The sequence below is a fragment of the Mytilus edulis genome, chromosome 8 (genome assembly GCF_963676685.1).
Source record: "Mytilus edulis chromosome 8, xbMytEdul2.2, whole genome shotgun sequence".
In the NCBI taxonomy this organism is placed as follows: domain Eukaryota; kingdom Metazoa; phylum Mollusca; class Bivalvia; order Mytilida; family Mytilidae; genus Mytilus; species Mytilus edulis.
The window spans coordinates 70366956-70394737 of record NC_092351.1 but is presented as its reverse complement, the minus strand read 5'-3'; the positions used below and the strand labels follow the sequence as shown (position 1 = coordinate 70394737).

The 27782-nt window shown below is 32.5% G+C and overlaps 1 protein-coding gene across 3 annotated transcripts in view; it reads right to left on the bottom strand.

Annotated features, from left to right (window-relative positions):
• The window catches only part of LOC139486158 (adenylate cyclase type 9-like), a 49059-nt gene that overhangs the window by 14777 nt on the left and 6500 nt on the right, over positions 1-27782 (bottom strand). The window contains exons 1-3 of one of the 3 annotated variants that reach the window (XM_071270931.1): positions 22410-22519; positions 20685-22170; positions 8935-9018 (exon numbers count right to left, since the gene is read on the bottom strand). In XM_071270931.1, the coding sequence (XP_071127032.1) occupies positions 8935-9018; positions 20685-22119 (1519 nt within the window). In that variant the 5' untranslated portion in view covers positions 22120-22170; positions 22410-22519. Of the gene's footprint in view, positions 1-8934; positions 9019-20684; positions 22171-22275; positions 22351-22409; positions 22520-27782 lie in introns of those variants that run through there. The other 2 variants (XM_071270932.1, XM_071270933.1) reach the window with 2 other exon arrangements.

Below are 27782 nucleotides of genomic sequence, written 5' to 3'. Positions count from 1 at the left end.
ATTTCCATAAAATTTTGGATGTGAAATACCTGAACGTATAAGATGTCTGCATGTTGAGTTATATTTACGAATTATTTCCTTATACCGGTGATAAAATTTAGTAAATGTTTTGACCAGTTTGTGATATCGAAAACCCTGGTGTAATAATTTTTCAGTAATACATAAATTTCTCTCGCTAAAATCTAATACATTGTTACATACACGAGCGAATCGTACAAGTTGAGATATATAAACACCATAAGATGGTGACAAGGGAACGTCACCATCTAAAAATGGATAATTAACAATAGGAAATGAAAAATCATCTCTTTTATCATAAATTTTTGTATTAAGCTTCCCGTTTATGATATAGATATCAAGATCGAGGAAAGGGCAGTGGTCATTGTTATCATTAGCTTTATTTAAAGTAAGTTCTACAGGATAAATTTCTTTAGTATACATACTGAAGTCGTCATTATTTAGAGCCAATATATCATCCAAATATCTAAAAGTATTGTTAAATTTTTGTATCAAATGTTGTTTTGATGGGTCTTTGCTAATTTTAGTCATAAATTGTAACTCATAAAAATACAAAAACAGGTCCGCAATAAGTGGTGCACAGTTAGTCCCCATTGGAATTCCAATAACTTGACGATATACGGAATCTCCAAAGCGAACAAAAATGTTATCAAGTAAAAATTCAAGTGCATAAATAGTATCAAAGCATGTCCAATTGACATAGTTCTTTTGTTTATTGCTACTAAAAAATGATCTAAAAGAGTTTGAACATATGTACTCGCATTCCGACTTTTTAAATGCCCAGTTAATTAGGGATGTGAATTTTTTCTTAATAAGAATATGAGGCAAAGTGGTATATAGGGTAGAAAAATCAAAACTTTGAACAGATTCAAAATCACCAATATATGCATGCAATTTATCAAGTACTTCCAACGAGTTTTTGACACTCCAAAAGTAATTAATTCCACTATTTTCAAAGGCCTTATTTGAACAATTTATTATCAGGTTTTTTATTGTACCAAGTGTACTAGTAAGTAAAACAGACAATTTAGTAGTTGAACAATGGCTGGAAGATGAAATAAATCTATATTTGTAAGGTTTTTTGTGCAGCTTCGGAAGCCAGTACATAGTTGGGACTTTCATTGTGTTTGGTTCTGCTTGTAAAGAAGTAGCTAAAAGTTTATGTTTGTTACAGATGTCGTTTTCTGAAAATGAAGTCAGTTGGAATGTTGGTGAATTCGTGATTTCCTTTTGCAGAACCTCTATATAAAATTTACGTCAAACAATAATGATATTATTAGCAGCTTTATCAGCCGGGACAAAAACAAATTCCTAGGCTAGTTCTGTTAGTTTATTTTTGATACGCGAAATAGGGTTTTTATAGTTTTTGTTGAGGGTAAAATGTTCTTTAAAATGTTGTATTCGAATATCAACTATCTTCATTACTGAATTAAAAAAAGAGTCCAAAGATTTTTTGTCAGCTTTTTCCCGTTTTACCCATTTCAAACAGTAGGCGCGGAGTGAGTCGTTGATGATATTACGACACTCATTCCAGTTAACAGTTGACGGGGGACGATATTTAGGTCCTTTACTGAGGAATGATTTTAACTCTCGGTCGCGAACGATGTTAAGGTCTCCTGTTATAACATGGGAAATTGGTCCATAGGTGTATTCTGAATTACTGCAATTACACGACATAGGTGTATTTTCAGTGATATTTACATCTTTACACAATTGGCTATAATTAAACACATATTTTCGGGTAGATTTCTTGTAAATATAACAAATGAGAGGGAGTTCAGTATTATCAAAATATCCAGGAATTTGGTCTTTAACAGAATGGTCGTTAAAAATACCGGCAATATTTACAAAATCAAAACCTTTATTGACATACTTTATTTTAATAAAATGTTTTTTATGATCTTCAGGGCGATCAATTTTTGGAAACAGTTTAGAATAACAATATGCCATTATAATTTGGACAATTTCATACTTAGGACTGTAATATGAAATTGTGTTGCAATCCTCTAAAATTTTATTTAATTTATTTATAGGTAAAGAACAAAGCTTGGTTAACAGATAATGTCTGCCGTTGTTTTTTGAAATGGAAATTAGGTCCGAAATATTTGTATGGTTGGTCCGAAATTTTCTTTGATTGCGATTTTTTCTGCGTCCATGAGAACGATTTTTACGAACAGTTTTAGAAACTATATCCAAAATGTTAACAGAATCGGTTCTTGATATATTGCCAATTCCCATGATATTATCATTAAGACCGAGAGGGTAGACTGTCTGTAATTTTTTAATCCAATTTAATTCATTTATTTTTCGTGATCGTACAAACTTGGAATGAGATTCACCAGGCTGCTTATTTACTACTTCTAAAGGTTGAACTGTTAAATATTTAATAGGATGACTGTGCTTCTTAAGATGTTGATAAATGATACTTTTGAATTTATTGGGTCTTTTAAAACGATACAGGTGTTCTTGCGTGCGTTTAGATAAATATCGCCCAGTTTCACCTACGTACTGAATACCGCATCCCGGTTTGTTTCATGTGAGTAAATAAATAATACTGTTTGTTTTTCAAGTAATATCAGTTTCAAAATTTAGAGAAAATGTGCGACCATTAAATGTGGACCTTACTGTATTGTTGGTGGAAAGACGGGGACACGTAAGTCATTTTTTGGCATGACACTTATCGATAGAAGGGTAACCACGATTTTTATTGTTAAAAACGTTAGCTATTGTAGTATTTTTAGATAAGCGATTCTGAAGATTGAGACGTGTAGATACCCTTTGAACGAGTTTAGTATTTAATATTTTTCCATTTCTAAGCTTCATATTTGTTTTTTGGTATGTAGATTTATTACAAAGGAGCAAAGACTGGCGTCCAGAATATGAACCATCACACAGTAGATTAAATTGTGTAAAAATGATAAAACTGTTCGGCTCAAGACGTCAAATACTTATTGTCATAAGTTACCCGACAAATTTAACAAAAGATAGGGTATATCAAGGTAGCGACTGACGTCTGACTAAATAGATGAATGGGGCTGAATATTAAAATACTACTTTTTGATAGATATTCCTAAAGTAATGAACATAGAGAAGTTCTCGCTCGGACACACACTCCATAATCTAGTATAATATAAGAGCATAAACCTTAAGCACGGGGAGGCACTCTACTGTCTCCACACGGCACTAAAGACAAACTCTGTAAAAAATAAAATTGAGAAAGGAAATGGTGAATATGTCAAAGCGACAACCACCCGACCATAGAGCAAACAACAGCCGAAGGCAACCAATGGGTCTTCAATGAAGCGAGAATTCCCGCACCCGTAGGTGTCCTTCAGCTGGCCCCTAAAATACGCATAATAGTACAGTGATAATGGACGTCATACTAAACTCCGAGTTATACACAAGAAACTAAAATTTAAAATCATACAAGACTAACAAAGGCCAGAGGCTCCTGACTTGGGACAGGCGCAAAATTGCGGCGGGGTTAAACATGTTTATGAGATCTCAACCCTCCCCCTATACCTCTAGCCAATGTAGAAAAGTAAAACAATAACAATACGCACATTAAAATTCAGTTCAAGAGAAGTCCGAGTCTGATGTCAAAAGATGTAACAAAAGAAAATAAATAAAATGACAATAATACATAAATAACAACAGACTACTAGCAGTTAACTGACATGCCAGCTCCAGACCTCAATTAAACTGATTGAAAGATTATGTCTTCATCATATGAATATCAGGTACAATCCCTCCCGTTAGGGGTTTAGTATCATACTATCATAAAATATATGAGAAGAACATAACCCGTGTCATGCCAACAACTGTTTTTTTAGAAATAAATGTGTTTAGTTCCGATGCAAAGACCCTATCAGTGAATCAATGTTAAAGCCAAAATATGCAATCTTTAATGACCTGACAACAGTATCGTAACTATATCCCCTTTTAATAAGTCTATTTAAAGGTTTTGTTAGTTTCTGAGGAGAATACTGACATTTTTGTGCTTTATAAAGAATATTTCCATAAAATTTTGGATGTGAAATACCTGAACGTATAAGATGTCTGCATGTTGAGTTATATTTACGAATTATTTCCTTATACCGGTGATAAAATTTAGTAAATGTTTTGACCAGTTTGTGATATCGAAAACCCTGGTGTAATAATTTTTCAGTAATACATAAATTTCTCTCGCTAAAATCTAATACATTGTTACATACACGAGCGAATCGTACAAGTTGAGATATATAAACACCATAAGATGGTGACAAGGGAACGTCACCATCTAAAAATGGATAATTAACAATAGGAAATGAAAAATCATCTCTTTTATCATAAATTTTTGTATTAAGCTTCCCGTTTATGATATAGATATCAAGATCGAGGAAAGGGCAGTGGTCATTGTTATCATTAGCTTTATTTAAAGTAAGTTCTACAGGATAAATTTCTTTAGTATACATACTGAAGTCGTCATTATTTAGAGCCAATATATCATCCAAATATCTAAAAGTATTGTTAAATTTTTGTATCAAATGTTGTTTTGATGGGTCTTTGCTAATTTTAGTCATAAATTGTAACTCATAACAATACAAAAACAGGTCCGCAATAAGTGGTGCACAGTTAGTCCCCATTGGAATTCCAATAACTTGACGATATACGGAATCTCCAAAGCGAACAAAAATGTTATCAAGTAAAAATTCAAGTGCATAAATAGTATCAAAGCATGTCCAATTGACATAGTTCTTTTGTTTATTGCTACTAAAAAATGATCTAAAAGAGTTTGAACATATGTACTCGCATTCCGACTTTTTAAATGCCCAGTTAATTAGGGATGTGAATTTTTTCTTAATAAGAATATGAGGCAAAGTGGTATATAGGGTAGAAAAATCAAAACTTTGAACAGATTCAAAATCACCAATATATGCATGCAATTTATCAAGTACTTCCAACGAGTTTTTGACACTCCAAAAGTAATTAATTCCACTATTTTCAAAGGCCTTATTTGAACAATTTATTATCAGGTTTTTTATTGTACCAAGTGTACTAGTAAGTAAAACAGACAATTTAGTAGTTGAACAATGGCTGGAAGATGAAATAAATCTATATTTGTAAGGTTTTTTGTGCAGCTTCGGAAGCCAGTACATAGTTGGGACTTTCATTGTGTTTGGTTCTGCTTGTAAAGAAGTAGCTAAAAGTTTATGTTTGTTACAGATGTCGTTTTCTGAAAATGAAGTCAGTTGGAATGTTGGTGAATTCGTGATTTCCTTTTGCAGAACCTCTATATAAAATTTACGTCAAACAATAATGATATTATTAGCAGCTTTATCAGCCGGGACAAAAACAAATTCCTTGGCTAGTTCTGTTAGTTTATTTTTGATACGCGAAATAGGGTTTTTATAGTTTTTGTTGAGGGTAAAATGTTCTTTAAAATGTTGTATTCGAATATCAACTATCTTCATTACTGAATTAAAAAAAGAGTCCAAAGATTTTTTGTCAGCTTTTTCCCGTTTTACCCATTTCAAACAGTAGGCGCGGAGTGAGTCGTTGATGATATTACGACACTCATTCCAGTTAACAGTTGACGGGGGACGATATTTAGGTCCTTTACTGAGGAATGATTTTAACTCTCGGTCGCGAACGATGTTAAGGTCTCCTGTTATAACATGGGAAATTGGTCCATAGGTGTATTCTGAATTACTGCAATTACACGACATAGGTGTATTTTCAGTGATATTTACATCTTTACACAATTGGCTATAATTAAACACATATTTTCGGGTAGATTTCTTGTAAATATAACAAATGAGAGGGAGTTCAGTATTATCAAAATATCCAGGAATTTGGTCTTTAACAGAATGGTCGTTAAAAATACCGGCAATATTTACAAAATCAAAACCTTTATTGACATACTTTATTTTAATAAAATGTTTTTTATGATCTTCAGGGCGATCAATTTTTGGAAACAGTTTAGAATAACAATATGCCATTATAATTTGGACAATTTCATACTTAGGACTGTAATATGAAATTGTGTTGCAATCCTCTAAAATTTTATTTAATTTATTTATAGGTAAAGAACAAAGCTTGGTTAACAGATAATGTCTGCCGTTGTTACATGTAACCCGAATAATTCAGTCGTTATATTCCGCTGATCTACGAAGGCTACTCGTGTGGGAGAAAATCGGACACGGAAAGGGCTTGAATTATTCGAGTTAAGTTACATGTCAAACCATATTGGGAAATCTGTCAGATCTACAGTTAGTAGTATGAAAGTATGGATTGATTGACTGAGTTTGATGTTTTAAACCCTTATCAGCACTATGGACTATTTTAGACAGTCAGTTATTATTGCTGGAGGAACATAGTGCATAGAGAAAATCACTGACCATTACTAGGAAAATTTACAACCCTTATAGCTACATTTTGTAGTCAGTTAGGTTGAAATTAAACGCAACAGTGTTGACAGTTTAAAGTATGGACAGGCAATGGTTAATCTTAATGCATTAAATTGGAACCCCGCCACATTATGTATGTATGTGCCGGTCACAAGTCAGGAGCCTGTAATTCAGTGGTTGTCATTAATATGTGTAACATATTTGTTTTTCATTTTTTGTACATAAATAAGGCCGTTTAGTTTTCTTGTTTAAATTGTTTTACATGGCTATTTCAGGGCCTTTCATAGCTGACTATGCGGTATGAGCCTTGCTCATTGTTGAAGGCTGCACGGTGACCTGTAGCTATTAATTTCTGTGTCATTTTGGTCTCTTGTGGAGAGTTGTCTCATTGGCAATCATACCACATCTTCTTTTTTTATATACATCTTTTATCTTGAGCTCAAAGGAGACATATTAACCAGATTTATAATAAATCTATAGCCATTGATTATACAGGGTAACTTAATAATGATTCACAACTTATCCAATTTGAATAATATATACTAACAACTATCTTCCTATCACAGATTAATGACTTTTAAATGGTACCATAGTTGTACAGAGATCCTAAACTAATAATGGAATGACAACAATTACAGGAATCATATTGATTTGCATCACTAATCATCAAAGTAGAAACCATTCATGTGTTAATCAATTTTCTTGTAAATGGTCAGTTCAGGACAAATATTTAATTATATAGCTAAAGGGATATTTAATATAGAGGGCATTTAAATAGATGCAAATAAAAAAGCTCCTTTAGAACAAGATGAAGAGTAAGACCCCGTTTACAATTGTACGAAATTGAATCGATCTTTAATTGAATCGATCTTAAAAAGATCAGTTCGCGTTTACATTGCACAAGCAAGCGAGATCAATCTTATTTATTCCAGTGCGTTTACACTACAACATTAAAAGAACCGGTCTGATCTTATAATCTATATTTCGTAAACAAATAATACTAAAAATAGAATATTAAAGGAAATTTTGCATCACACACACTGCAAAATGATGTAGAAAATAGTTTGCATATTGGGATTTCGTATGGATGAATGGATTATTATTTTGGTTCAAACATCCCAAGTCATGTGTGTAGACTATCCCTAAAAAACAAAGGTCAATGCGTTTGAAGATGAGGATTTGCAGCAGAGAAATAAAACTTGTCGATTTAAAAGATAATCCCAAAACAGCGGAATCTATGTTTATCTTTCTTATTCCATCCATCATTTTGAAACACGCGTGTGTTTTTGTCGCCAATCATGCTCAGATTTATTTTCATATCTAAAAGACTAAATATAACATTCACCTAAAAAAAAAGATCAATCCTGATCGATTTAAGCGTTTACACTAAGAGAAAGATGGATTCAAGTAAGATAGTTTTTTTTTAAACCACCTCTGGAGGTAGACTTTAAGTCTGATTGAAGATCGATCTTTCCCGTTTACATTAGACCAAAGATCTCAGTAAAGATTGATCTTTTTTGCTAGTGTAAACGGGGTGGGTCTAAGTGGAATGAAAAGGAGTTGTAAGAAGTGTTAAGGAATGTATCAAAATTTGTAATGCTGAAAATGTCCTGTGATAAGAAAAATAAGGAATTTTAATTTGAATTTATAGGGATAAATGTTGAGGATACATTCAAATGTATAAATATTGTGTTAACTATAACTGTTAAAAAGTGCCATAACTCTGAACTGATAAACTAAAACATTTTTGAAACTAAGAGCAAGTCAACATTCACCAATATACCAACGACACTGTTGAGTTGGAAAAAATTAGATCCCATGCATACTTGAGCTAGTGCATGATATTTTAATAAATGCCTTTTTGTGCTGCTAGAACACCATTAATCAATCAATCACTCATCAATTGCTAGTTCTGAATGATGAAAACTAGCGACTTCTAGCATTTTAACTTATAAAATTTTATTCATGCAGAATACAGAACCATAAATTTTATAAAGTGAATCAACACAAAATATGATTTGGAAGGTCTAAGATTTTTATACCAGACAATATTCAACCTTTTCTTAACATTTGTGAATGTAAATTTATAAAGTTTTCGTCTTTTGAACACTTATTTGTACTTTTAAAGAGTTACTCATTGTTTTGACAAAAAAGATAATTAACTTGACTGTCTAACTCTTATGTGACAACAGTCTGAGTCAAATAAAATGGACCTTTGGGAATTTCTGCAAATTGCACGCTATACTGTAAATTCAGAAATTATTGCGTGCATTTATTATTGCGATTTTGTCATTTTAGATTAAAATGTGATTTAAATTTTTGCAATATGGAGAAAATTCTATTTAATTCACATAAAAAAAAATCAAAATGAGTTTAAATTATTGCTTTTGTAACCCTATCTCATTTTTCACAATAATAAAACCATCACAATAATTTCTGAATTTACAGTACCGGTATTCATGATACTGATTTTGTACTGATTGTAAGTTGCCTTCCGTGATTAAATATACTTTCCTATGTAAATTACCTTTTTGGTTCTCTGTATGTCTCACAGAAAATTGAGATGTTTCTTTATTATAATCTTCAATCAATACTTTGTATGTCCTGTTATCTGAAATCAAAAATAGCTCATAATGAATGACAATATCTATAAGGATGAAATTTGATTACTTCAGCTAAATAATACATTCAACATAATACCCTAAGATTTATAGAATAATGGCATCTTTTCTTATTGACTTTGTCAGCAAGGATATCTTGCCAGAACACTAGGGCGAGCTGATATTCAAATTGATGGAGTTTGTTGTATAAAAACTGCAACCATTATTCTTTTTATTGGTGAATTTTCATTCTAAAATGTTTTTTAGTTAGAATATAAACTCTTTTTACATGTAGAAAATATTGCTGTATGAATGACCTAGTGCCTGCATTTCATAGATAAATTGACAAAGATAGACATGAAAAATGTGAAATTACAGCATTGTAACATGAAGTCATTGCCTATTTTTTTCATATACCATGTCTTGATATCAAGTTTTATCTTTTGAAATTGGCAGTACATGTTTGTACACTCAAAGGGAGAATGTACAAATGGCCAATGAACTTTTGTTCATCTTGTTATTTGGAAAAAAAATCTCTTGTTTCAACATCAAGTCAAATAGTATGGATATTAATTGTTGGATGCAGTCTCTGTGTAATGTTGGGTTGATGTCAAATGTATTACCATACTGCTATGGCATACAAATGAATATTGCTACATATACAATGTGTATCAGTAATTGTGATGTCAGAGAGACAGCAGTTTAGAAGATAAATAATCTCAACTTGTCTTGTCCAATTTCTGTCTTAACTATCAAAACATCTGTTATATACAGAGTGCCAATACAAACTCAACAAATACAGAAATTTATATTTTTCATTTTTTATATTATATAAAATGCATTTTGAATATCTCTGGCAATTTTTTAGCTTTAAGATTCCAAATTCGAGATTTATTAACATTTACAAAATGAAACATTTTAACCAAAACACAAAATAAAGTATGGAAAGTTTCAACAGTAAATGAAACTTGTTGACACTCAGCATAGAAATACTCTGCTGAGTCTGAGCTAGGTAGAAATTACATATACATTACATGTATTCAATAATCATTGAAGTTGCAGGTTATCAAATGAATTATAACCAAATTCTGACTGACATTGGGATGTATCAGGCCTTGTCAAATATAAATGTCATGGAATCTACACTTCCAAGCCCATATGACCACAATCTACCTTTAAACATACTTTAACTTGATATTTGGGACAGGTTTACTTATGATTATTATGACATAAATAGTTTGAAAAATATTCAGATTTTTCTGTTTACAACCTATGACAAAAAAAAACCAAAAAAGGCACATATATATATGTATACAACTAAATGTTTACGCAAGTTTCCCAATCACATGTCACAGTGGCAGATCCGCGGGGGATTCTGAGGGTTGAAACCCCCTAAAAAGATTTTGGACAATCAATGCATTTGAATTGGGACATATGGTTGGGACCCCCCCCCCCCTGTTTTTTTACATATGGCTGGATACGCCCCTGTACGACAAGCTTCAAATTGCACCAAATCTTAATGAATGAATGAGATAGAGAATACAAAAAAAATCATGCAAACATAAACAGACTTTGTTTGTGTTACATTTTTGTTTTTCGTTCATTTTTTTACATAAATAAGGCCGTTAGTTTTCGCATTTGAATTGTTTTACATTGTCTTATCGAGGCCTTTTATAGCTGACTAAATGCGGTATGGGCTTTGCTCATTGTTGAAGGCCATACGGTGACCTATAGTTGTTAAGGTCTGTGTCATTTTGGTCTTTTGTGGATAGTTGTCTCATTGGCAATCATACCACATCTTCTTTTTTATATTAAAATGAAATAGACAAGCACCATAATCATGATAATTAACAAACAGCGACATTACTATCAATTAAACACTTGTTTTGGCTGATGCTCTCTTCAAATTCTGTTCAATGAAACAGACCTCTGCAACATTGTTGTATGGGACTGTGTTCTCTCCAGTAAAACACACCATGAGATTTTAGTTTAAACATATTTATTTATGTTTAAACTAAAATCTCATGAGATTTTATACCAGTTATCCCAAAATTACAGTATCACATTAATATTCATTCTTTTATAAATCTGATCAATTAATTAGCACCATGGTAAAATCATCAGTCATGGTACCATGGTGCTAAACAAGACCCAGCAGAGAACACTGAGGAAATAGAATGTATATATATATAACATGTATAACAGGCTATTATTTTCAATTATGGAATTTGCATAATTTCTTGTGCTTGAAATTTTAAATGAATTCTATGTTTATTCTGCATTATAATTTACTAAGCATTGCATAACACTATCCATACAATGTATTTCGTATAGATAATGTTATGCACAGCTAAGTTCACATATATGCATTCTTCTTTGTAATAGAACATTAAAATAAATAAACATGGAATTTATAAAAAAATTTCAAGCACAAGAACTTATATGCAAATTCCATAATTGATCATAATTAAAAATAATTCCAAGTTGAAATAATAGCCTGTTATGTGCCAAAAGAAACCAGAATCATAAGCCCTATATATATAGAATATTAGGTACCCCGGTAGTTTCGTTTTTGATACTGACTATATCATGTGGAATATCTAGACGAGCCCGTTAGGTCGAGTTAAGATATTCCAGATGATATAGTCAGTATCAAAAACGAAACTACCTATTATTCTGTTTATCGGTAGTTATGACGTCACACAATGTATTGCCTAATATTTTCAGTGATACAGCCAGTACGTTAATACACGAAAATATTAGGCAGTAAGATCAAAGGGAAAATATACGAATTACCGATAAAATGGTATCTCAGGTCAAATCTATAACTTCTTGATCAGGGGCAAGTGTTCTCCATTCAAGTACATGATTATTTTAATACATTTACAATTATCTAGATTTACTAAACAAAAGTCAATATTTATCAATTCAATAATAAATTGCTTCTATAAATAGACTTGGATATGTCAATAATAGAGAAAACATTTGTACTGGTATAACTATTGATTATCTATATCATTCTGACTAGCTTTTTACCCTCTCTTGATTAGGCCAAACAAATAGTATGTAAGGATCAGATTTCAATGTTTGAAATTAACATATGTAAAGGTTTTTAACATGTTTAACATTCATTACTTATATTGTTTAAAGGGCCCAAAACTCGCTTCAAAAGACTCAAAATCTTTTACTGGATTGCTCTGAAGATATTTTGATTTTCATTTTAAACAAGACTTACACAATTTTTTCCTCAATATTTTTTGCATTCCAGTCAACAAAATTGACAACACTTTATAAAATTACATGTTAGCATAGTTTGAGGAAAACACTCAACTTTGAAGTTTTCTGTATTATCAATTTTCAAGCTAGGTAAAAACTAAATAGCCCAGATGTTTAAAGAATCACTTCAATATAGTACATTCTGCTATTACATTTTGTTACTTTTGTTTAACTGTAACATTAACCGTTCCAGTGAGTTAATTTGTTTCCAACACATTTATTGCATGTACAATGAGAACCTTTTTCCAAACTTTGTCTATTAAAGTTGATAAATATTGTTTATATTCTTTTACAAGTTGATTGCAAGTATAATCTATATATCATGTATATACTTGCAATTGTAAGATGTACGATCTTGCAAAAGAAACCGCTGCACCATGTCCATAAGGTGAGCATTGTGGAAAAGCTAAAAGTTTAGCATAGCTTGTGCCCACTCTCAATGTGCATATTTAGATTATGGTACATGATTATCTGAAGGTAAAATTACAGCCAACTTTTTGGTTAATATACGGTTTCTAACTCTATATTCTAAGTAGACCCCATCTACTACATAAAACTGTCTGTGGTCTATCATACATGCCTCCATGAATTAATCTGAGGACAAGTAAAACTCTTGGTGAACTGTGAGTTTTAAATTTTGTCGTACAAATGTACATATTTATGTTTAACGAAATTTAAATTTTGTTTGTCCCAGGCTCTTTTCATACTTTTATGACAGTAAAGATTACTATTATTTTAAATAGAACCTATAAAGTCACTACTACTGGTATGTAGAAAACCTGTTACCATTTTGAAACATGTGCTACTATTGATACATACAAGGTAAACAATAGTTAATTCTGTCTAAATTACAATGCTCACGTTTATAAATCAATATTTTTGACCTCAACTTTAAAATCATTTAATTTAGATGTAAATAATTCAGTTTTCATTTTGTAAAATTTGAACAAAAATACACACCATGATGGGCTTTTCTCATTGTTGATGGCAGTATGGTGACCTAAAGTTGTTAATTTCTGCGTCATTTGGTCTCTTGCATTTTAAAAAAAAAAGTTGTCTCATTGGCAATCCTGAACCACATCTGTTTTTCATGTACAGTACCTAGGAAAATTGAGGTTTAAATCTGTATTCAATACAAATGTATTTATACAAAATCCAAGGTTGAATTTGAGACAGAGAGGACTCAGTGTTGGAAAAAGTGTTCTCACTACATTGAAGACCCATGCCTTCAGCTGTTGTCTGCTCTATGGTCGGGTTGTTGTCTCTTTGACACATTCCCCAATTCCATTCTCAATTTATTTTATTTACAGCATCTGACATTTTGACACATACTTCAAATAACAAAAACAAGGACTTTTGAGTTGTTCATTGTCGAAACTTCAGTTAACTTTGAATATAACATTTGTCAACTAGCTATAGACAGACAACGCCTACCACTTGATGGCAATTGTTCATGTACAATAACCTTTTAGGCCTGGTTGGGCTGGAGCTAAATATTACTTTTAGCAATCAAATTGTCTTCAGACGGACAAAATAATTACGTTTATAAGATTTACAATATTACTTCCTTATTTGACATTTATATAAATGTAAATATAGAAGTTTAAACAAAAGCTTTTTCTCTAATGAGACTTAATGTATAGTTCTATCAGCTGCCTAATGAGACAGGAATATACAGATTCATTTACTGATTTGTTTAATGCCATTATCATGATTATACATCTACCAGGACCGATTGGATCTTTTTTTTTATTGAAGTGGGTCACAGTGCTGGTTTTTTTTTTTTAAATTATATTGTATTTTTGCATTTAATACGCATACATAAACAGTTTTGTGATGGAGAAGTTTAAAGCTTCTTTATCATTTCGAAAATACATGTATAAACTTTTACAAAGCAAACTATATCAATTTGGCAATATTTCATATCAATGCATAGCCTTCAACAATGACCAAATCCTATACAACACAGCAAGCTAAATTTATATAAGGCCCAAAATGACAAATGTAAAACAATTGAAACAAGAAAATTAACAGCCTGATTTATATATCATGCATGTATATCTATTCAAGCACATTTAGAAATTAAAACTACATTTAGCTGAACTGCATCTGAATATAGAACAAATGATAAGTGTAACATTTCTATTTCCATATAGATGTTACATATGATAATTCTGCATTAACATGCTTAATGGCCGAAATGTTAAAAAAAATAAAATCAGGACATAAATGTTGGTTAAAGCAGTTAGAGCAGGAATTTCTGAAAGGATAAGTTTCATTCTTCATGTTCTTAGAACCGTTTAAAACCATATAAGTTTAAATCTTATGAAAATTCTATATAATATTCTAGTTATAATGTCACACATGTATTCATATAGTCAGAAATATTGAGGGATTAAAAATTTTACATGATTGACTTAACAATCTTAAAACAAGGCAATACAATTTATTTACATAAAACCAAAACCAAACATACTTCAAGTGTGAAAATCAAACCAAATATTTATACAGCGATCAGCAATTTATTACAAGAAAATTAATGGATTTGAGAGACATTACTGTTAGAACTTGATTGGTCTTGTTCAAGCTAATTGCCACAAAATGTCAACAATCACATGTTACAACTCATATCCACTAAAATAAATATACTTCAGAAAATGTTGATTTTTTTTTTTTCAAAATTTTTGTGAAAGTGCATACCATTGCATGGATTCATGATTATTTGTTTGATACCAAATTTTGTGGATTATGCTGGTATAGGTGAACCACGAAATTATATCTTCAACAAATGACACATTTCCTATATGCTTGTATGCAGACTTCCACTGAACCAAGAAATCAAATATCCACGAACATGTAAATTGTCCTTAATCCACAAAAAAAGTACATGTACCAGGGATTCATTTATTTCCGTGTGTACCAAATATTTTTTGAAAAAACTTGTACTTTGGTGGATAAGTTAAAGTTATGGATTTGCTAATTTGAAAGTACATAGAACTTTTAGAAAATTGAAATTAGTTGAAACATTTTAGTTTTATCTTTACCATGTTTACCAAAAACACCCATGAAAGTTGGTATCCTACATTATAATGATTTCACAGTATGTGCAAACCCTTAATCAAATCTGACAGCAATCTCCCAATAAATGGAATGACTATCAAGACAACAATAACATGTTGACAACTAGATGGACGGGTCTAAAACATTATTGTGCCTCTACTTAACTTTGTTGCCTGGGACGTAATAAAGACTGACTTTTTAAAGAGATTTTGAGAATGTAAAAACCCCTGTCAATTACAGTTTCACTTAATCTTATCTTTTACTAGCCTTTCAGACAGAAAATCAATGTAAAAGCATCTGTATAAAACCTATATATAATTGGTCTGCTACATTAATCTCATCAATAACTTGTCCTTGATTCAAAATAAGTTTCTTAGGGGTTTTGTCAACACTTCAATTTGGTAACAAAAGCAACAGTCTTTTCATCACTTTATCGTGAACAAAAACATCCCACCAAGTCCGTTCAGTCGAAAAGGTCAGTGACTTTCCCACATATGTCCAATCATGGAGAACCATAGAATCTTATTAAGATATTGAATATAATCTGTAATAAGAACTATATATGACCTGATTATAGAAATTCTTTGGATGTGATACATTGTAGAAGTAATGAAGCTTCGGCGATGTCTCCCTTAAGTCCAAAACCTCTTGACAGGCCATGGTCAGTTCAATAATGCATACAAATCTATACTAATCAAATGTAGGAGGAATTATGATAAAACATTACTTTAATAGCTGGAGCATGGTTAGGACAAGAAGATAAATGTTTCATACAATACAATTCACATCCAGGCCACATACAATTAATTGTTAGCTTTGTTTCTTTCTTTATAAACAGAAAAAAAATAACTAATTATAATTTACAGAAGGTTTTATTGATTCTGACGTTTATACAATTAATGACATGTACATGTACTTGAATAAGAAAAGATTTTAAACATGATTCCCTGTTATATCATTATACTATGAAATTCATAAAACTGAACACCTACATAATGTATAGATCTCAAAACCAGAGCTTGCAGTTATTTATGTTTGCAAAACATTTTGTAAATGGCATGGACTATGGATGAGATCTTAAATTTCTTTGATCTGAGTATGAACAAGTGAAACTGTGAGCTACTGCTCACTGATGATACCCCCGCCGCAAGTGGATAATATTAATAGTGTAAAAATATGCAAGTGTTCGGTAAACAGGAAGTTGTCGAGTGATGAATCTGAAAACGCATCACAGGGTATAGCTGACTTATATAAATCCTGAAACCAAATTTCAGAAATCCTTGTATTGTTGTTCCTGAGAAAAATGTGACGAAAATTTTCAACTTGGCTATCATGTGTAAAATCATACAAGTGTTCAGTAAACAGGAAGTTGTCAAGTGATCAATCTGAAAACGCATCACACGGTATAGCTGTCTTAGATAAACCCTGAAACCAAATTTCAGAAATCCTTGTATTGTAGTTCCTGAGAAAAATGCGACGAAAAATATTCATGGGACGGACGGACTGACGGAAGGACAGACAGAGGTAAAACAGTATACCCCCCCTTTTTTTTTTAAAGCAGGGGTATAATTAATACAACAATACTATTAAAACAAATAGTAAAATTATGTTCATACTTGTAATTCTTAGTCATCTAATATATATACAATTGTAAAATGTACATATAAATAAAGCATTTTGTCTGTGTTTGTCTCCGACTTTTGATTATAGTCTTTTTTTCCAGACAATATACAATGTATATACAATGTACATGTGTACATTTGGTTTATATAATTTATTTACTGTGTACATGTATCGTTACTCGTAACGATCCAGCCCCCTTGTGGGAAAGATCGTTGACTATTATTCAGACGTTTTACATTTTTACTATATATATATGTTAGGTCACACCAATTTGATTCCTTGTTCAACGGACCCGCCCGCACCTATTTTTTTCAAAACATAATTTTTTTATATTCCCCCTTCCCGCATCCGGAAATGTAATCATGTCCATTTCCCGTACCATTTTTTTTTGTAAATATTATAAAAAGATATCAACATTTGTTTTTAAAATCACAGTCTAACCTGTATATAACCATTTTAAACATAAAAGCTTCCCCACCACACTGTGTAAATATCTGTGAGAATATTTGTTTCAGCATGAAACCGATTTATCCAAAGTGGGAGTGCTCCGATATAAATTTATAACAGCGGAAATACCTGTAACATATGTGTAAAGGACAAAAAATTGGTTTCTTTCCCCCTTACTTATTCCCTATCAAAAAATGTTCGTTGCTATAATAAAGTACAAAGAACTTCTGTAGGATTTGCCTTCAACTGCAATTATACTGTATGCTGGCGAAACAAAACTATCCATAGCCTCTGCATGTTTATGCACCTGTCCTGATTGATTCAGAGGCCTGTCGTTTAGCAGTTATCGTTTGTTGATGTTGTTCATTGGTATTTTCCTGTTTGGATATATAAATTAGATCGTTGGTTTTCTGTTAGAATTGTGTACGCTAATAATTTTGGGGTCCTTTATAGCTTGCTGTTTGGTCTGTATCAAACCCCTGTGTAAAAGGCCGTACTTTGACCTGTGCTTGTTATTATCAGGTTGAGAACAACCCTCCCACAGACAAGGGGTCATTTTACTGATGTAAAAAAGAAAATAGAAATACATTGTACCAAGGATTTGTATAGTTCTTCTATACAAAACCTTTGAAAACTTAGAATTTTGAGAGTTACATCATATTTTAAACAACTTTTTCTAAAAGAGGGGTCCACTTACATGACTTATTTTGAATAATATTAAACTGTTAAAGTAAATGAGTTAATTTAACATGGTTAAAGTCCAGGAATATTACAAAATTCTTGGACATGTTTTGACCATTTAATACCAGATAGATATATAGTTCTTTGAGAAAATATGAGCCCTTTAACAATGTTTAAATTTTGTACAAATAAATATATTATAACTTATATTGATCCCTCATAAAACATGTAAAAGGGATATTTATAACATTAAGGGGTTGCCCCCAAACTGATTATGACTTGAATGGAGAATTGTCTCATTGTCAGTCACACATACATAGACCAGATTTAATTATTTCTTGGTGAACAGGGAAAAAATACTTCAGAAACTAAAGAAATGTCAAGTACAAGTAATAAATCAAGTTTTAATATTGTCTAAACCTACTATTTTATGTTTACAAAAAAAAATTATAATCGCTCGCCTTTACTTTTCAAGATTCGCCTCAAAAATTTGCAAATTAAATATTTTTTTATTAAAATTTTCAAATCGCTCGCTCGCCCCAAATTTTGGAGTCCCAAAATCCGTAGAACAAGAAATTTAATTGGTGTGGCCTTAGATAATAATGTAAGTTGAAATCTGGAATAAAAGTTCTACTACATTATTCAGTTATTTGGTGCAGCACAGAATATATAATATATATATAGATATTAAAGAAGATGTGGAATGAGCAACAATGAGACAACTCTCCAACTTGTATTTAGTAAACCATATATATACATGATACATGTATATATGTTACATGTTTTTGAAATGAAAATTGAGAAATTATCATCAGAATTTACAAAAGTATTCAAATTAAATAAGCTCCTTCATCCTTCAAATACATGTAATCCAGCATGCAGTGAGCTATCAATGACAGTATAAGATTTTGATTATAATGTCAGCATTACTTTCAATGTTGATTTGATTTCATTATAATATATTACATGTTTTATTTGCATTGCAATTACCTAGTATGTATACTTCATTAATTATACATGTATATTTTGTAACTTTTAATCCAAACATAAAGACGTCTGAAGGATACATGTACAAAAAAAATGTACCTCTGTAGTATAGTATTTTTATTACATATTGGTTAATTCAGGCCTCCAAAAAAGAGATCTTTAAATTTTAGCTAAAAACACTAAAACATTATTATACAAAGACGATGAAGACAAGTGATGAGTGTTGTTTACCATTTCATATGGAGATATGCTTTTCTTTATAAAAAAAACTTACATGTTATCAGGTATTAAATTGATTTATCATATACATGTACATTTGTACTTAGTACAAAATACAGCAATTTTGTTAGTCTAATAAAGGTTCTTTTTTCCTTTCTGTATCACCTACCCTGTATCACATACATGTACCCCATATCCCATAGCTAAACCTGTATCGCATAACAAAACCTGTATCGCATACCTGGCGTGACGTCATAATTCGAATGACGTCAACGTTTGACCTATGACGTCCAGTTGCTGAATTTCCTAGCATAGGAAAAAATGAATTCCCAATAAAAAAAAAATGTCCTATCATTTCAACTAAAATCAATATTTTTCCAATAAATTATTACCCAGCAACTTTACGAGTGATTTTTATATAGTAAAAAAGACACAATAAGATGTAGAAATGTCTGGAGTTTATTGTTTATTTGGTCATTTTTTTCGTGAAGTTTGTTTTCAGTGATCACCTGATGGATTAAACACAATGAAATTTTTACGGTTTTATAATATGGTAAGAATAGATAACAAACTTTTCACATCGTCAGAATGGTCAGAAAATCAAAATGATCATGAATAATACCATCGCCAAATAAACAATAAAACATTTCTTCATCATTTGTACATCTTATGATATTTATTTGATAAATATTAATCTTAGTTGAAATTATAGGACAGTATCGTTAGTGGATGCATTTTACAATGTTTTAATACATGGTCTTTAACCTATATTGAGAATGTAATAAGGTTAGAGGGGACATTACGATGTGGATATTAAGCAAATAAGGAAGTCTATAGAAAACAAGTTAGCTGGAAAAATAAAGCAAAATAATAACGTTCTTTTCTAGCTGTTAATTTCGGACGATTTAGAAAAAAAAAGGATATCCCATGAATCTGATTCTTTTAAAATATATGATAAACAGAATAATACATGGCAAAATCCTTATCGCATGCTGTATCACCACGAGTCGACCAATATCAGCCCTCAGGACTGATATTGGTTTCTCGTGGTGATACAGCACACGATAGGGATTTGGCCATGTATTATTCTATAAACATATATACATGTGCACGAAAATAAGGCATTATTGAAAATAACTTCCTCAAAGCATTGCTAAACAATTAGAATGTATAAATTAAATTTCATGTGTTCAAAAGAGATTCCTGATAATTGAAACTTTCTGAATTGTGAGTTCTACATGTAACTTGCAATTGTCCATTTTCATATTACCTGATTACCGACTTTTGACTCGGGGTTCTATAATTTTTCAACAGGAACTTAAATAATTAAAATTTATATGCAAAAACAAAAACAAATTCAAATTTTTGTGTGGTGATTGATTACCTTGAACATCAGGTCCATCTTCAACTTCATATTCATCTTTCAAAAAATCGTACGATGCATCAGAAATGTGAATTTTGCCAGGAACTCCTGAAGATTCCATGGTATTAGCAAGAGTGACATCATTAGACCAAACGTCAAACTTAAATCTCCTGGTGCCAACTATACCACAGAGAACGGTACCAGTATGAACACCAACTCTCATGTCGACAGATTCATTATTATCCTTATCAAATTGCTTGATAGCTTTGATCATGCCAAGCCCCATCTCTACACAGCACTGAGCATGATCAGCCTTTGGTTCTGGACAGCCGGACACACAGTAGTAACAATCACCTAATGTACTAATTTTTTCACAGCCACACTCAGTGCACAACTTATCAAACCTTCCAAAGAGATCGTTCAGGAGACCTACCAAATGTTCAGCTGTTTTATTTGAACTCATTTTTGTAAAACCAACAATATCAGCAAACAAAATGCTAACATTTTCCATTGAACTCATATTAAATGGTCTGAAAATGATCTCTCCCTTCTCATGATGCTTATGTTTTGTCTCTCTCCCATCATCTACTTCTTCATCAGGATTACTACGCTGTGAATCCATCACTTCTAATGCCACTTTCGGAGGCATGAGAGAGTGGATCATTTTTTCTTTGATCTGTTTTTCAATTTGTAAATCTCGTTTTGCCATTACTGACTGACCTATTTTCCAAAAAGTACTACGGCGTGTAACTTGAGACATGACAAATATGTGAATGCCCATGATATGAATACAAAAATGTAGCAAAACTTTGCCAACAATAAATGTTACAGACTGCATGTCTTTATTCTGAAGCACGACGAGAACTTCATATAATATTGAATGCGTAACACCTATGCCAATGGCAACGAATAGTGGCATGGGCAATACTGCGTACATTATCAATAACACTTCTATCGATGCAGTAAAACTACCCATTGTTGACAAGTCTGATTGCGCATATATAAACTGCACAAGGATTGCTGCACACAACACAACAGTTAGGATTATTGAAGTATATAAACAAAATCTTTCATAGAAGGTTGTGTACGAAAACCAAAGGATGAGTGCTACAAATCCCAACAGAGCTAAAGTTCCGCCTAAAAAATATGTCCACTTATCACTTCTTATAGTTCCAAAGAATACGCACCAAGCGATACACGCTATGATAATATAGAAGAGCGCATACTGAAATCGTTTCCGTGTCTGTGGAAGGTAACTTTTCCACTGTTCTATTTCTAAATCATTAGAATCAAATTTAGGATTCCACCAACTTCCAGATGCACGTTCAAAGAGAATTGGCCAAGAACCCCTTTTAATTGGAAGGGAAGTCCCCGTGATTCTATTTTTAGCTTGGTATTCGATGTCCAGTTCAACTGCATCCTTATCCTGCTCATAGTGTGCAGAGTTTTGGGCCATTTTTGTTTTACTAGAATTGAATCGAATACTATCCCATTATGTTGTCACAACCTACAAAATACACACATGTATGTTATGCACCAGTAAAATTATTTAAAAAAATCCAAATAGTGTAAATATTTTTTTGACAGTTTGGAAAACATGACTTGACCTTACCATGTACCGGCCATTTCCTTTAAAATACACAACACTTTGAAAATTAAATCGGAAATCTATGAGATTAAAGGTCCTTTAATTCTTCACGCATGATTTAACTTTTTGTGATGTGTGTGTACGAGTATTGACATTACCTTGCAGCAAGAAGATTTGTAAATCCATCGTGTCGGTCTCAAGCGGCTGAGTGATTGAGATCATCCAGTGGGAGGCTGCATTAAAAATAGAACAGCCGAATACACATAATCAATGATCAATGTAAGGTTAATCAGGTTGACCTGTGTACGGTGTGTACTACTGAATTTTAACTCAGAGAAAATAAAAAAAGAAATACTTACAAAAATAAATGATGAACTTATCATATTCCTCAAACATGTCAAAGAAGATATACAATGTTTTGAAAGTATGTGAGTCGACACAGCTCAGTTTCGAAGACATGCAATATATAAAGCTCAGAATATAAGATTTTACAATGACATTTTTTAATTTTAATATATTTAATAACAATGAATAAATAATAATATTAATGCATTGCTAAAACCTCAAATGGCTGAGAGAATAAAATCATAGGCATTAATATATCTTAAATGACTTAAATAACACATCCCAAGGAGGCCGAGTCACTATGTATCTGAGATCATAGATGTATTACATCTATATATGCTAAGATGTATATTTACGTGTTTTGTTTAGATAAAGAATTTGATTATAATCTGTAATTGTTATATAATAGCTTCAAATTGATTAATTTTACCGTGATTCGTCAAAATATATTTATCGTGATTCGCCAAAATATATTTATCGTGATTCGCCAGAGGTCTCAAATAATTATCGTTACGTAATGCGGGGTTCACACATTGCCGATTATTGCTCCCGTTTGAGATCAGACAGCGATACGACACGAAAAGTGAAAAAGTCGGATTAGTATCCTCAATTATCTGTAATGTCCTATTATTGTCTGAACGCAGTCGTTTTAGTTCGTAACAGATTCCTACTGGTCGGGAAGCATACCCGTAGCCAGGAGGGGGTTCGGGGGGTTCGGACGAACCCCCCCTCCCCCTTGAAATCAAATAAGCACTGTTAAAGTCAACGTTTTGTTCAAATTGTGACTGTTAAAGTCGAGTTCATGAGTCCAACGTCCCCCCCCCCTTTTGGAAATTCCTGGCTACGGGCCTGGGAAGGGCCCGAATAGTTCGGCAAAGCACCCCGACAGTTAGGTGCATCCCGTAACATTCGGGGAAACTAAGCCGATTTTGTCCGGCTAGTCGGATTACAATCGTGACTATGTCGTGACAGATTCTGCTGTATCGGATCGAATTCCTAACAATGTTCTGTGTATTTGGGACGGTGTCCTGTGGAACGGGAATGATCTGGAGAAATTTTTCATTGCTGTTTTTCTGCCGATTGAGTCCAGATTGCATCCAGATCTTTTCGATTGCGAACCGTTTTTGCCGAAACCGTTCCGAAATAGTCCCGTTATTGATTTTAAATTCGTCAATGATACCCACGCCAGAGTCCTGACAATTACAGAATACAGTACGACTGAGACCAGACAAAGCCGTTTGCAATGCGATAGAGCGGACCGTGATAGGATTACGTTCCGACAGTACCTGATCATCCCGAGTATGCCGACAGTTTTCGAACGGATAACTTCCGTCAGCGTCGGTTCACTGTCTTGTCACTATCTGATCTCTGTCGGATTACATTCGGTAGAATCGTGACGCAGTCGTGACAGACTCGGTCGAATTTTACCTGGCGAAAGATACAAATCGGATTAGAAGCGGATTTAGAACGGGATTATCGGGATAAATTCGCTTGGAACGGTTGAATATCGACGCTGCCTGAACAATATCTGATTGTGTCGTGATTAAATAATTTTTTTTTACAAATTTTAATTAAAGTTTGAAATTCCATCCACGATTCATAGGATCTTGATCAGACTTTTAATAAATTTTAATCGGGAATGGTCCTGTCAAGAACGGCAGTAAAAATCGTAAATGTGTGACCCCAGCTTTACCGTTATTTTGAGAAAAATTAACGTGATTCGTCAAAATCATTCGATTTTTTTTATCGTTTAAAAGAAATTGCATATTTTATCATCATGTGCCAAAAATTACCGTTAACATCATTCAGCAAGAATGTTTACCGGTATTCGTCACGAAGGTTCCCTATTACCACCCTCACATATACCTATAATCGAGTTAACGATATCATAATCTATAGGTTTCCTTTTTAAAGCAAATTTGTTCCTTGATCTTATCATGAATTTATTCATAATTTTTAACTAAACTTCAACACGTCACATGAGTGGTAACATATATTGGCCGGCATTCCAACGGGGACTATACGTGCATCTCTTATTACAGACAGGGGTATATAGCAGACCAGAGCTGGGCTGAAAAGTGGGGAGGGTGCAACTTCTGAAAGTGAAAAGCCAATAAATTTTCTATAATAGTTCAATTTAATTCCATCAGTTCGTGTTGTGCCGGTTACTGTCACGATTACTAATCAGTTCATGATGATGCTCTGTCTATATACTCTGGAAAACAAGGACAAGAGCAAACAGAATAAGTCCTATATTTACTTGAACTATTGAAGAAAATTAATTTAAAAATATTTAACTCTCCAAGAAAGAGGAGGTTCATGCCTCAATTTCTTGTCTAGTAATTTTGACGATAAAACATACCGTTGGCCTCCTTTGTATGGTGAGTATATGAAATTTAATTTAAAAATATTCAACTCCCAAACGAAAGAGGAGGATCATGCCAGATTTGCATGTATATTTTAATATAAAACATATACAAGTTGTACCTTTTTGGATTGTGAGTATAGATTCAGGATCTGACTGGTATTTCCATACACACAAATATATGGCAAACGGTACGATCTTTTCTTCAGAATTACTGTGATCTGATTTCATGGGTTCATTCATGGAGTGAACATGTCTCTGTTGTTTAATACTATGTATATGCGCGACCAAGTTTGCTACTTTCCGACAGAGATACATATTTCATGAATTAGTCTTATTTTTCACTGAATGTCGGTTACCAAGGCAACATTAATATAGAAAAGGGTGAAGATACATTTTTAAAGGGACAATACAAAAGTCGGGGAAATACATAAGAACGAAAGGACGAACACGTCTGCAAAACACTGCACGAAGAAACTCAAGATAGAACACTAACCGGCCCTACCAAAACAGAGAACGAACTCCGGACTATAGAAGTTACTGCTTCAATAGTGGAACCTGTTGTGTTGGTCGTGTTGGGTTAACAATTGCTAAAAGTCACATCCTGTGATGCCACAATCGAGGAAACGAAGGCGGGATTGTGGCTTCGACAAGAAGGACATTCTATAATGGTCAACCAAATTTTGATGGATCAAAGATTGGTTTTAAGCTCACCTATCCTGAAGTTTTAAAAAATGTGTCTGATGACCCAGCCCGCGAACCAAGATGGCTGACATGGCTAAAATAGTACATAGGATAAAACGCAGTTTTTGGCTCATATCTCTGAAACCAAAGGATTTAGAGCAAATCTGACTAAATAAAAGTGTTCATTAGGTCATTAGGTCAAGATCTAACGGCTCTGACCAATTTGGCAACTTGTTTTTGGGTTGCTGCTCCTGAATTTGTAATTTTAAGAAAAAAATGAAGCTTTTGGTTATTATCTTGAATGCTATTATAGATAGAAATAAACTGTAAACAGCAATAATGTACAGCAAAGTTAAGGCTACAAAGAAAGTCAACATGACTAACGTGTCAATTGACCCCTTAAGGAGTTATTGCCCTTTATAGTAAATTTTTAACAATTTTCATAAATTTTGTAAATTTTGGTAAATTTTTACAAAATATTTTCCACTGTCACTTCTGGGCCAAGTTCATTATAGATAAAGATAAATGTAAGCAGCAAGATTGTTCAGTAAAATAAGATCTACAAACACATCACCAACGCCAAAACACAATTTTGTCATGAATCCATCTGTGTCTTTTGTTTAATATGCACAAAGACCAAGGTGAGCGACACAGGCTCTTGCGAGCCTCTAGTTTACTTTACCATTAAGAGTTTTCAAACTTAGATTCATTGCTAGCCAGAACCTTATGTCGGGGTATAATCATGATATGAGGCACAAGACCGGGAGTATCGTACCAAATGTGTGTTATAATCCATACTCATGCCGGCTGCTGGAATATTGGCACACATAAATGGGAAGTTGACAAATTGACAACGGGAATTTAAAATGTAAACAATCTCTTTTGTAAAGCTTAGAACTCGGCCGACCCTAATTTTTAGATGAAAATCAAGATGTGAAACTGTCTTAACATTGATATACATGAAATATTTGTATGTTGAAAATATTCATCCTCTTCATAATCATTGATCTGCAGAAGGAACTATTCATAATATATATATACGATGTCATCAATTTTGCCAATTTGCACCACATCAGTCCCCAGTAATCCCGGTTCCAACTTTGTGAAAATGTAAACCAATACCAGTAAATCACAAATCATAGTGAATCACATCAAAAAATGGGAAGAAACGAAATATTCCCTTGAATTTGACAGTTTTAGGAGATAAAGGAGTAGGTCCGGTAAGGGACGATTTTGGCCTCAATTTTTAAGTTCATCTTACGAAATATTTTAGACACTTTTTAAACACTTAAGTGTCTATTTCAATTGATTCAATTAGTTTATGTGACAGATTTTAACTGAATTAAAAACGCTCCTATTCAAGCTTAAATATGAAAAATTATCAAATATGCCAAAAATCGTCACTTTTCAGATGGTTTTTGTCAAAAACGAAAGTGGCCGCATCCGTGTTCATCCTCAACCTTTATATATATTATGTATTATCATCAAATACAACTTACATTTCAATATTATGAATGAACACGAATGCGGCCACTTTCATTTAAGACGGAAACCGTCTAAAATTTAACTAAAATGTTAAAATTGTGAAGATTTCAGTAATTTAGCATGACTTAATGAAGCTAGTACCGGGTATATGTGCATTGTATTGTCAAAAACAACCCATATTTATGTAGCAGAATCATTCTACTTTCCAACAAATAGCTTAACGATTACATTTGCACAATTTTGTAAAACTGCTATATTTTGGGGCCAAAAAGGGGTCTTACTGAACCTGGCTCCTTTGGATAGTGCACCTGTATCAACTGAAACTTATAGCTTAGCAACGTGATGTTAGAGACATAATGTCTTTGGTGATGCGATTCAATTTTACCATTTTCAAAAAAAAAAGTTGATTCTAAATGTAGGAATAAGTTTTTAGGGAATTTGCAGCCAATCTCGATAAAAAAAAACTGTCTCTAGAGCGGATTGCCGCCGCAAACTCTGAACCTAAAACTTAAACAATATGTTATACTTTTTTCCGTACGATTTCTAATTCCTAAATTAATTATTTGATTTTTGTTGAAAATTTGTCCTACTTAACTTCCCATGATATCGTTTCACTCAGTAACTTCCTTCAAGTCAAATCTAGAAATTTAAA